The 12483-nt window shown below is 56.3% G+C and overlaps 1 protein-coding gene across 8 annotated transcripts in view; it reads right to left on the bottom strand.

Moving 5' to 3' along the window:
• Positions 1–12483, bottom strand: part of RIPOR3 (RIPOR family member 3) — a 73002-nt gene that overhangs the window by 3900 nt on the left and 56619 nt on the right. For 5 of the 8 annotated variants that reach the window (XM_082361109.1, XM_082361107.1, XM_082361108.1 and 2 more), the window contains 11 exons: positions 12132–12175; positions 11819–11944; positions 11596–11741; positions 9712–9886; positions 7610–8170; positions 4156–4286; positions 3085–3208; positions 2394–2529; positions 1601–1762; positions 722–883; positions 16–218 (listed from right to left, as the gene is read on the bottom strand). In XM_082361109.1, coding sequence (XP_082217235.1) covers positions 16–218; positions 722–883; positions 1601–1762; positions 2394–2529; positions 3085–3208; positions 4156–4286; positions 7610–8170; positions 9712–9886; positions 11596–11741; positions 11819–11944; positions 12132–12175 — 1970 coding nt within the window. The remainder of the gene's footprint in view (positions 1–15; positions 219–721; positions 884–1600; positions 1763–2393; positions 2530–3084; positions 3209–4155; positions 4287–7609; positions 8171–9711; positions 9887–11595; positions 11742–11818; positions 11945–12131; positions 12176–12483) is intronic. The other 3 variants (XM_082361110.1, XM_082361112.1, XM_082361111.1) reach the window with 1 other exon arrangement.

Below are 12483 nucleotides of genomic sequence, written 5' to 3'. Positions count from 1 at the left end.
CCTCCCACACCGTACCTTTTCCCGAAAGCTCTTGTTCCTGGCTGCGCTGGCCAAGCGAGCACTGGCCGCCCTGCACACCCGTGGGGTCCCGTCCAGCTGGAGCAGCGCCCAGGCCCTCAACGTCTGGGGCAGGGGCTGGAGCTGGCCCAGCCGCTTCCCCTGCAGTTTCCTGACTGTCTTGGCCTGGCCCATGCACTGCAGCTCCTCGAAGAGTGTTACTAAAAGAGACAGAAAAAAGGCGGCCCACAGTCCCCTCTGATTGTGGCCGGGCTGGACAGCTGTGGCTCGTGCATTAGCCAGGGAGAAGCAAATCCCAGGACGAGCCCGTGTGATCACCAAGGCCCAGTCTGGACTGGTCTCAAAGGGGGCCTCCTGGAATCTCCAGGAAGGCTTTCTAGCAAGGGATCAAATACACCCTGAAAATGAATAAAACCCCGGTCCATACTTCAGGGACTCCAGCCCAGCAATAGCCCTCCTGTCCAGTTCTGACCTCTGCTCTGTGCTTTGTAAAGCCTCCTGCCCTGGAAGCTCATTTCTACGTGGGCTGAATGTAGAATCTAATTAAATCTGGTTCTCGAAAGAACAGCTGGAGGGGAAAGACACAGTGATTCTGAAACACTGGCTTCCCAGAGCCGAACCGAGACAGAAGTCTCCGCGATGGATACTCCTCTGTCGTCAGTGTGTTGCTTTGAGGCCACGCGCCCCCCGCCCCAGCCCCTACCTTCCTTGGTGAGCTGAGCGAAGTGCTTCTCCAGGTCGGAGACACTCTGCCTCCGCAGATAGCTGTGAAACTGGAACCAGGTGATGGTCTGTTCTTCAGGGAGCCCGGCTCCGGGCAGCAGCCCGCCGCAGCTGACCACCTGCTCCAGGAGCCTGCGGCACGCTGGCGACACACAGACAAGGCGTGAGGGGAGACCAAGACCCCGCCCCCTTGGCGCCAATCAGCCGGCCACGGCCAGGTCACTTTAAAGGCTCTCTGATGGCGTGTGGGTGGGTATCCCTCCCTGCGCCCCCTGCGCCTGCGCGGGGCGTGCTCCAGCTGAGGCCCAGAGGCCCGAGTTGGGAGTCTTGTGGTGCATCCATGTGCCCTGGGCCCCACCCGCCCCTCGATCTGAATCACAGAGCCGGGGCCTGGGAATATGCAGGTGGTTAGAACTGCTTAAGGCCCAGAGCCACTGCCTGGAGTATGACTGTCACCCTTCAGTTGTCAACAGAGAAAAGTGCTGCAGCTCTGCATTCTGGGAAAGAGTCCAGCCAAGATTCAAGACACCGCTATGGGGCAGGTGAAGTCCTGCCTACCTTCCCATAACGGTTCCTTCTCAACCCCTCTAAGGTTCTGGTGGAAGCCATGGAATCAGTCCCCAGAAAGGTGCACGAGCCCACTAACGTTTGCAGCTTCCCGGCTTCACAGGCCCCTCCCTCCTCTCCCCAGGAAGAGGAGATGCCTTGTTGTCAAGCTCAGAAAGGCCTCCACTTCATGCCGAGAAGGCGTTCGCAGAGGTGGAGACGGGGCTACAAGGAGGCCTGCCGAGGCGATGCTGAAGGCCCCAGAGGATCCACAAAGCGTTTCCGAGGGGGGTGGGGACAGGCAGGGGGCTACCTATTTCCAGTTGTCCCGGGTATTTCCCTCTGACTCTGTGCAGGAACGTCTTCTTGAGCTGGTCCAGTAGCACCGCACCAGGGCAGGACAGGACCGCGCCGGGCTCCGTGCAGCCTCTCCACAGCTTCAGGCACCCCTTCCTCCGCGTGGCCTGCGGGATGACTGAAAGCCCAGGCTCAGAAGCCTGACTGGCGGTGGGGAAGAGCAGGCAGTGAGGAAGCCTGGAGATGTCCTTCCACTAGGCCCTGAGAGGTCGGGGAGGCGAGGGATGGCCTGGCCTAACGCAGAGGCCCTTTCCCACGTCCCAGTGTGACCCGCAGAGACAAGCAGCTTCGGCTGTGAGCACCTCATCTGGGTCACCACCTGCAGCCCTCACGACAACCTTGGGGCTGCTGCTGTCACCAGCCTCTCCTTATGAACAAGGGCAAGTCCCACGGAGGGGGCAGAGGCAGAACTGGGGTCACAGCTACTGTTTGACCGCACACTGTATGCTTTGAATGTGTCCTGGGGCTCCTTCACTGACACCTACCCAGCGGCCTCCCCTATACAGATGGGGAAGCTGAGGCTCAGAGAGGTGAATCGTTTGCCCAGAGTTACACAGCTGACCGAGGCTAGCGGGCCTCCCTTCCCACCCCACAGTGTGTGTCTGATCCCAGCCACTGCCCCCACTCATGTCCCCTGGGCTCCATTTAACTCTGGGTGTTGGGAAGGGAGAGGAGGCCCCCTGGGCTTTCATCCTCATCACTTCCTGCCACGCACACGGGCAGCCCATGGATGGAGGGCAGGTACTTACTCTCTTCAATGGATGTCGCCTTGCTGACCTTCTCAAAATCAAGCACAGAAAGCGTCTCCAGAATCTGTTTTTGCTGTGCAGCTTCTTCCAGAAGGCATTCCTGGACCATCTTCGACAAATTAGGAGAGTCCAGTTTCTGGGAAGCAACCCGTGATGCCCCAGGTTAGCACAGAACATGCCCTCTGAGGTCAACCACCATGACCGTGGCGCCCACCTGCCCCGTGCCCATCCTTTCTTCTATCCCGATGGTAGCTCCCTGACTGTCATCTGGGGTTTCCTCCTTTGCCAAAGGGGTAGAGACGATAGGATGCAGGCTGGAGCTGCCAGGAGCCACCTTTGCCACCAGAAGGAGCCAGCCTGCCAGAAAGTGAAGCCAACCAACACAGGAAAGCAGAGCTGAGAGAGGGAAAGACTCAGTCATGATGACGTTTGAAACCCTGGATCCAGCTGGGCCTGAAGCCCACCTCTGGGCCTTTCAATTCTACGAGCCAAAAAATTTCCTTTCGGTTGAGCCAGTTTGGATTGGAGTTCTGGCATCTGCCACTGAAAGAGACACAACCACTGCCTTCGGTTTAAGGCTTGGGCTGTATAAGGACCCCATGACTATTCACCAGCACCACCACCATCACCCCCGCTTTGAACCTGCCACCCCACCCTGACCCCACCCCACCCTCCCCCATTCCTCACCCACCTGCAGCAGCACTTTGCAGATTCGGAGGTGAACCATGAGCAGCACGTCCAGCTCTGGGGCACCAGCCGTAAGCTCCCTGGACGACGCTTTCAGTGATGGCGGTGGAGGTGGAGTCTTGTCCTTTCTGAGTTGAATTGAGAAGAACTGGTGACCGTTTGGTTAGCAGTTCAGCTCCCTCCAAGGGTAGAGGAAACCCTCCCTCTCTGGAGAGCTCTGATCAGGGAGGCCAACTCCAGGTCCCAGGGAGATGGAGTTAAACTGAGGAGAAAACTAAGAGAAAAGGAGAAGCAGCAAAAGGTAGCAACAACTCAAAACAGGTGCTGGGATGGCACTGGGGGCCCCCCTGCACCTTGCAGGGTGTGCAATTTGCAGCAGAAGCCTAAGGTTCCAACTAATTCCTAGCTCTGTGACTCTGGATAAGTCAGCCTCCCCTAGTCTCAGTTTACTCATCTGTAAAGTGGGGGCAGGAACTCCAAGCTCGGGGCCATGAGGGGTGCGTGAGACACAAGCGTACCCAGCACTGTGTCTGCTCCGGGCAGGGGCTGAGCCTGACCCCTGAGGGGGGTGGAGATGCCACACCCTCCCCATGGGATCGTGAGAAGAGAGGAGAAATGTGGCCTGTTCACGCACTTCTGTGCTGCTGAGCTCTGGGTGCAGGAGAAACGCTCAGGCCAGTGCGAGTGGGCAGGTGGGAGCTGCTTCACTGAGAACGCAGTTGGTGTCGCAGGTGAGGGTGGGCGGTTGTGCAGAAGGAACGGGGAGCGGGGTCGCTTGGGCGATTGCTCCGCAGAGGTCAGAGGTCCTACTGAGTGCGCTATTGTTATTTTTTAAGATTAAAAAAAAAAAAAAAAAAAAAAGCCCATCGCTCGGGCAGAAGGCTCAGGGCCAGGCTGAGGTATCCTCGTTCACTCAAGTGGTCACCGAGGACCTGTTCTGTGCGGAGCGGGGCTGGGGCCACAATAAAGAAAACAGACATCAGGGCGGGGCTGTGGGAGACCCTGGCCCCGAGGCCGGCAGGAAGTTTGGTCCCGAGGGTGGTCACCAGGGCCGCGCTGGGACGGGTGCACTCACCGGGGACCCTGGGAGCCCCCAAACAGGGCCAGCTCGTGTGGGGCGATGTGGGCGCTGAGGAAGGAGAAGCTCTCCAGGATGTACTCCATCAGGCTCTCGGCGGACGCGTGCTCCCGGCGGGCTCCGCGGGGCTGTGGACGGACGGACGGACGGACAGCCGGAACTCAGGGCAGCCCGGCCACCCGCCCAGCACACCCACCCTAACGGCGTCCTGGTCACCGTCCCTCAGCAGGGCTGCCATCTCCTGCGTCAGGGATGGGCAAGGGGACGCGTCCCCGAGGTCCCTCCCGAAAGGCCTGTGACAAGGTCTGGCATGACAGCTGGAAGGAGGGCAGATCTGAAAAAACCTCACCAGTCACAAACACCCACGGGGACAGGGCAAATGACAGGAGAGAGCTGGAGAGCAGGGCCCTCCCCCAAGAGGGCCACCTGCCACCCGGAGTGTGAGGCCTGAGGTTGCCAGATTGTTCAGTTTTCCAAGAAAAAGTGGAAATCTAGACTTTGTGGGGAGCTGCCCAGTTTTTAAATATCAACAACACTCTATGACATAAATCACAGCAAGATTCTTTTTGACCCAGCTCCTAGAGAAATGGAAATAAAAACACAAATAAACAAATGGGACCTAATGAAACTTAAAAGCTTTTGCACAGCAAAGGAAACCATAAACAAGACGAAAAGACAACCCTCAGAATGGGAGAAAATATTTGCAAATGAAGCAATTGACAAAGGATTAATCTCCAAGATTTACAAGCAGCTCATGCAGCTCAATAACAAAAAAAGAAACAACCCAATCCAAAAATGGGCAGAAGACCTAAATAGACATTTCTCCAAAGAAGATATACAGATTGCCAACAGACACATGAAAGAATGCTCAACATCATTAATCATTAGAGAAATGCAAATCAAAACTACAATGAGATATCATCTCACACCGGTCAGAATGGCCATCATCAAAATATCTATAAACAATAAATGCTGGAGAGGGTGTGGAGAAAAGGGAACACTCTTGCACTGTTGGTGGGAATGTAAATTGATACAGCCACTATGGAGAACAGTATGGAGGTTCCTTAAAAAACTGAAAATAGAATTACCATACGACCCAGTAATTCCAAATTATTTTTTAAATACGGCGTGGGTCAGGCCAAACAACTCCCAACAACCCAGGCCAGAGGCTGCTAGGTGAGCCTCTGGGTTCCAGGTGTCTCCTCTCCCAGGGAGACGTGGAAGGAGAGGAGTTTTAAGGCAGCCCCTGACTGGGGGAGGCGGCGGGAGGGGGTGTCGTCAGAGCCTCCCAGTGGCGGGTCCGCTGTGGCTGATTCCCACCCCCAGGAGCCTCGTCTCACACAAAGTGCACCGAAGGCACAGCCCAAGTAGACGCTGCCCCAAGAGCCAGAACTGGGCTCCTGAAAGTTGAGCCCAAAGAGAAAACCTTGAGCAACAAGAGAAGAATAAGACTAGTTGCAGAGGTTTCCTTGGCCAATAGAAAAAAAAAAACAAAACTATATATATGTATATATATATATGCACAGGCACAGGTGCATGCACACACACACACAGTCAGCTCTTGTTATTCACGGTAGTTACGGTGTGTAAAGTCACCATGACCTCTGGATTTGAAACTGAACCATTGCTCCCAGGGGAGATGCCGAGGCATGAGCCTCTGGTCAACATTTTCATCAACCCATCAATACGTAACCTTGTTTTCTGTGTGTCTGCTTAAAGACATCTTATTTAATATAGACACTGTACCGCTGATACACTAAACCCAAGGTCAGTGGCATTTTAACTCACGCCTGAACACAGCTTATCCAACACACACATTTCCTCCATAAGGCACATCAGGAACACTGGCCAGCACCTCAGCCTGGCACTTGGGCGCTGTTTCAAACAGTGAAATCACCAGAAATAACTACAGAAATGTGGAAAACGTAGCACTAAATATTTGGTGAAAAGGACACTTGGGTACAGTATGAGCTGAGAAAAGAAGGAAGAGCGTCATCTCCTTCAGCCTCAGCTGGGAACTTGCACATCAGGTGACTCCAATTATTTGCCCCTTTGCACGTGCCTCTGAATGACCACGAAAGCATCATGAGCAAGTTTTAGCAAGTAGGTGAATTCGCAAAAACAGAAGCTGTGAATAGTGAGAATTAACTGTGTGTATATAAATATATATACACACGTATAAAATTAAATCCTCACATATACACATGTATATAAATATGTGTATTTATATACCTATACCTATGTGTATAATTTCTCTTGAAAAAGTCAAACTAAACACCATAGCCTATAATCATTTGTATTGTTCTAACTTGGTTTGCCCCCCCCAAAAAAAAAAAAGTTCCTTGAAGATGTTTAAAATTATTGTCCTATTGCGGTATTACTTTAGGTTGTTTACGCAAAGTGTATTTTTCAAAATACAGGTATGTGACAGAAGCTGCGTGCACGCCAACCCGAATGGTTCTACATACTAACGCTGCTAAGAAATACAAAAAGGGTGACGTTATTTCTTAAATTTTTTTCTTGAAAATTTCTGGCAGGTCCTTTTTAAAGCCCACAGCAGTGGTAAACGGCGAACGTGTTTTTAAAGTTACTAGATATAAAGTGAAAAATTAAACTTTCACCTGTGCTGAACTGTAATGTTGGGGGTGGGGTCGGCTGGAATAACCGAAACGAATTTTGAAGAGAGCTGTTAAACTATTTCAGTGCCAGTGAACTGAACACAAAAGACAGTGGTTCCGTAAAGTAATTGATGTATGGGGACTTCCCTGGAGGTCCAGTGGTTAGGACTCCGCACTTCCATTGCAGGGGGCACGGGTTCGATCCCTGGTTGGGGAACTAAGATCCCACGAGCCTTGGGACACGGCCAAAAAAAAATTGATGTATAAGTAGGTGCTGTATGTATATATGCTGTATATATGTGCCGTATGTATATATATAAGTATACATTTTAGCTTATGTACATCTGTATATGTAAACCAAAAAACTAAAATAATCTGCCCAGGCCAGCACCTCTGAGAGCCACCCAAGGACAGCCCCCGGCGTGGGCCCTGTGGAGAAGTTTTGGTGTGGGGTGTGTGGCTGTGAGGGGCCTCCCACAGTGCCAGCTCTGACCCTGAGAATGCCTCAAATTGGGGATTTTAAAGCTGAGCCGCAGTCCCACCCACCCAGGTCAGAAGATGTGAGATGGGGCTGGGATGTGGCCGGACGTGGAGCAAGTTATCCACTCTGAGCCCCGACTTCCTCTTATAATCCTCCTCCCAGCTCGTTGAGAGCCGCTGTTACACCCATTGGACTGATGAACAGATGGAGGCCCAGAGGGGAGACATCGCCCATCTGGGTTACACAGGGGTGAGGCCAGGATGCTGGCCCAGGCTCCCTGCCCCAGGATCTCACTCCCAGTTGTCACACCATCAGCAAAGCAGGGCTTCCGCCCAGCAAAGAGTAAACGTACCTTCAGCCGGTCCCTGAAGCTGAGGACCTGGTACTCCAGCTCCCGGAGCTGGGGCGGGGCAGAGTCCGTGGACCTCAGTAAATCCAGGACATCCTTCAGGGGCCTCTCGAGGGGCACCCCGGGCCCATCCACTCCATCCTCGGTTTCTGCCTCATGGTGGCCTTCCTGGCCTCCGGGGATCACGTGGTTGTGGAAGGGGGAGCCCCGCGGCAGGTCGAGGCTTTCTACTCCCAAATTTCTCCACCCAGGCTGCTCCACAAACGAGCCTTCCGCCAGGTGGAACACCTCTGGCAGGAGGCCCAGGGGCGGGGGGTCCTCCTGGGCCCCCTCTTCAATGGAGGTGTTGGGGCCAACGGCCAAGGGCAGGAAGCCCACGTCCGAGGTGGATGCCGTTGTGCTGGTCTCAGTGTCTCGGGGGTCCTCGGAGCTAAAGGAGTCCATCTCAGGCAGCTCCTGACTCCGGCTCCGCAGGCCAGGGCCCCGAAGGTCACCGTCGGACAGGCAGCTGAGGATGGAGGCGGCCCTCGGCCTGTCCAGCAGCAAGGCTTGCTGTGCTGGCTGCTGCAGGACAGACCGGAGAGGGGGGTGCAGGAGCAGCCTCACCAGCTGCCCCAGGGATCACAGCAAGGCCCCCAGAGGGCTTCCCCCACAGACCCTTGCTCTGCATACCCACATTCTCAGGATGACTGAGGTCCACCAAGGTGACTGCCAGCCCGGAAGTGCTGCTAAGAGCCTGGCACCTCTCTGCCCTTATCCCTCATCACCCCTCTAGTGCACTCCTTTCCAGCCCCAGTCTCTGAGTCAGACCTCATTTAACCGTCACCACACCTCCCTGAGGGTGGCCACTGGCTCATCCTCAGGCCACACAGGCGAGGGTCAAAGTGCGAGAGTTTTAATCCAGGCGAGCTGACGTAAACCCGAACCCCTCCCCCTCACCAACCAGACCAATAATAATGGTTGATGTTCCGACAGCACCATCTGTTTTTGCCAGGCATTCTTGTAAGCACTCCTCATTAACTAAGTCATTTAACCTTCACAAAGCCCCATCAGGGTGGTGCTGTTATTCTCATTTCTCTGATACAGAAATTGAAGTCCAGAGAGGTTGAATGACTTGCCCAAGGTCACACAGCAGATGAAAGGCATAGACAGAATTTGGACCCCAGGCCATCTGGCTCCAGAGTCCATGCTCTTAACCATAGATGATTTTTTAACCAAAGTACACTGGGACCACCCTGGCCAGACAATCACGTTTCCTCTAAATGCACAAGTTGCCCAGCTCATATAAAGCTGCCTTCCCCACCTAAGGTCCAGAGGCGGGAGACAGGTTCATCCAGCTCAGCGTCACCCTCCCTCTGGGCTTGACAGAATGTCTTTGTTTTTGTCTCTGTCCCTGGACCCTCACTGGGGCACCTGCTTTGGGAAGATACTTGAACACATGCAGGATGACGTGTGTACCACGTTATTTACAGCCCCGTCGTTGGTAACAGCAAATAACTGAACCTCAATATCTTGTTAAATAAAGTGCGATTTTTAGCCAAATGTGGAATGCTGCATGGTGCAAACAAAGAACGAGGAGCGCTCTGGGAATGACAGTGTCCAGTACATCACTAGGTTAAGGACTGCTGTGGGATAAAGGCTGGGGAAGATGCATCTGCTCCCAGACGGCGCGGAGTATCTCTGGAGGAATATGGAGGAAGGTGACAAGAGTAGTTGGTGCTAAGGAGGGGACCCAGGTCCCTGGAGGTCACAGGAAAGAGGTATTTTACTGTACAGGATGTCAAGGTATTACCTACTGGAAACGTATACTAAAGGGTAAAACAGACTGGAGGCCAAGGTCATGGCTGGGGTGGTAGAACCATCCAGAGAACCCCATCCCAGGCATCCAGAAGAACCAGCCAAGCCCAGAGCCAAGTCCAGAGGCCCCAGAATGGAGGGGTTGGCTGCGAGAAAGTACAGAAAAACACCCAGGATAACCCCCAAACAAGGGAGGCCGAGCCCAAAGCTTGCTGCTGCTCGGCCCAGCCCCACGTGCTGGCCCCCGGGGAGCCCCCCCCCCGACCCCAGCTCGACCACCGCACCCCTGCCCGGTGAGGCGCACTCACCAGGTAGTATCTCTCCCGGAAGCTGGGCGTGCTCGGGGGTGTCCAGTTGTACAAGAAGCCCTTCCTGCTGCCCACGGAGAACTTGCCCGTGGGGCTGGGCGACACCAGGAAGCTCTCGGTATCAAACGGGCTGGAGGAGAGCAGAGGCCAGGGTGTCATCGATGGCTGGAGGACACTGGAGCACAGACAGGACCCAGGAGATGGAGGCTCGGGGAGGCGCAAGCACAGCCGAGGGACTCCAAATCCATGTCCTCAACCCTCTTGGCAACGTCTCTCAGAGGCCCGCTGCCCTGAGCGCCCTTAGCCAGATGGCGAGGGGCAGCAATCGGCCACCACACAGGTGAGTGACACCCCCCTTTAGAGGCCTTTCGAGAAGCTCAGCAGACCAAAGGTGGACACTCAGCTCTGCCATCTTCTGGGTTAACCACGTCCCCGCCCCCCTCCGATTCCTCATCGGTCAGGGGGCGCCAGTCACAGTCACAGGGAAGGCTGCAGATCCACGGTGGCCCTCGCCTGCCCTTGGAGCAGGCAGGCGTGGGTCAGCCCTCCCTGCCTCGTGCCGCCCTGCACACAGGCCTAGCTCGCAACATCTGGGGCCCAGCCCGGCCACGAGGGCCTGAGGCTCAGAGGCACCGCCTGGACACCTTTCCTGCCTGCCCGGGGCAGCTGCGGGCCAGCGGGACACCCGGGGCCTTGGACCTGCCCGGCTTGGGGCTGCATGGCGCTGGGCCGCCCCCCGCCCCATACACTTGAGAGGCGTGCTCAGCCCCGCTCGACAAATGAAGACACTGAAGCTGGGGTGTCACTTGTCCAGATCCACCCAGCTCACCGGGGAGAAAGCAGTGGCTCCAGTGACCCCGGCTCGGACCCCACCCCAGGGAGAAAGGAGAGACTGGCCCCAACTGGTCAGAAGAAGCACCAGAGTAGAGGAAGTGTGTCTCAGCCCCTTTGCTCCTGCAGCACCTGCCCTGGGGAATGAGAAGGGAATTTCCTCAAAACCCAAGGTTTCATTTGGGAGAAGGAGCTCTGCTACCAAAAACGAAACCTGTGGAAACCACCAGCGATCACTGAAATGGCATGCACGGTGGAGAGCCCCACCCTGGGCAGGGGTCGTTCTCATGAGTGTCCCCCATCCATGGGGCTGTGGGCTGTGGCCCAGGGAGGACTCAAGGTGACTGCTCGGCGTTATGCCTGATGGGTGGCAGGGGTCAGTGGGGAATGAGGTGGGCACAGCAAAGCCAGTCCTCCTGGGCAGAGACAGCCTTCTCCCGGGAACCCAGCCCAGGAGGCTGCTGGAAAGGGTCCTGGCCAGCCCAGGTCTTTATTTTATTTTATTTTTTAAATATTTACTTATTTGGCTGCACCGGGTCGTAGTTGCGGCATGCAGGCTCTTAGTTGCGGCATGCGGGCTCTTAGTTGTGGCATGCGGGCTCTTAGCTGCGGCATGAGGGCTCTTAGCTGCGCCGTGAAGGCTCTTAGCTGCGGCATGAGGGCTCTTAGTTGCGGCATGCGGGATCTTTTTCCCTGATCAGGGATCCAACCGGGGCCCCCTGTATTGGGAGCGTGGAGTCTTAACCAATGGACCAGCAGGGAAGTCCCCAGCCAGGTCTTTAACAGCCACTCGGTCAAAAGTGAGAAGGGAATCAAAGCTCAGAGGGGCAGGGGCGGTGGGGTGGGCAGTGCTGCAGGGAAGGGTCTGGGCCCCAGCCTGTCTGGGGGGCAGGATGAGGGCAGGGCTGCCCAAGGTGGATGCTAGGGCGCGGTCAGGCCACCAGGGGGAGCCGGCGAGCCCCCCCGCCCCCTCCTCTCTGGGTGGGAGTTTGGGGCCGGCCTCCCGTCGTGGCAGTGGGCCAGGGGCAGGGGAAGGCGGCTACCCCGACTCACTTCCACAGCACCTCCAGCTGCAGCTTGATGGTGCCCAGCTCTGTGATGTCCACCACGATGACCTGCGGCCGGGTTGTGAAGAAGTCGGTGATGTCGCAGGTCACTGTGCCCACCGCCAGCGAGCTCAGGCCCCGAAGCTCTGTCACCTGGGGGAATGGGGAGTTGTGGGTGGTGTCGGAGCCGAGCCCCCGGTGCCCTGGCTCCGCCCCTAAGCCCCACCCACCTTGATCTCGAAGTTCTCGTGCAGGGTGGGGATGAAGGCCTTCTCCTCCTCGTCCCAGGTCTGGCTGTCGTCAGACTCGATCCGGCCCCTCAGCTTCCAGCGCTGGCGGCCCAGGCGCAGGAGCACCTGTGGGCCAGGCCCACGGAGGGAGGGGTCAGCCGCCCCCCTTGCCCCCTGCCTGGGGGCCCTCCCTGCCAACTGGGTCGGGGTGGGGACAGAAACCCAGCTGGGGCCCTGGTTGCCAGCAGCTCTCAACTCCCAAAGGCCTGGTGAGGAGCCCTGAGGACTGATCCCGCCCGGAGCGTGGCTGTACCTCGTACTGGTCTCCCGGACAGAGGCGTGCGTAGCCCACCAAGCCTGGAACACAGAGACGGGCTAATCTCTTCTCCACTCTCCTCTGTCCCTGCCCCATGGGTCACAGGCCCTCACACGGGGACCCCCCCATCACAGGGTGGGTATCAGCTTTGGGGGGTGGGGGGGATAGGCCATGATGATGACAGTGGACAGGCCTGGGCCCTCACTTTCAACTCAGAGAGAGGACAGGACTTGCCCGGTCACAAGGTCACAAGTCACAGGAGTGGAAACGAGGGCTGGGCCTGGACCCCCGGAATTCTGACCACCCCTCCGCACAAGCCCCAGGGTCCCGGAGAAGGCCTGATGCTCCC

This window comes from Balaenoptera borealis (genome assembly GCF_965194805.1).
Source record: "Balaenoptera borealis genome assembly, chromosome: 16".
Lineage (NCBI taxonomy): Eukaryota > Metazoa > Chordata > Mammalia > Artiodactyla > Balaenopteridae > Balaenoptera > Balaenoptera borealis.
Note: the sequence above shows the minus strand (reverse complement) of the source record. Positions and strands in the feature narration are given on the sequence as shown.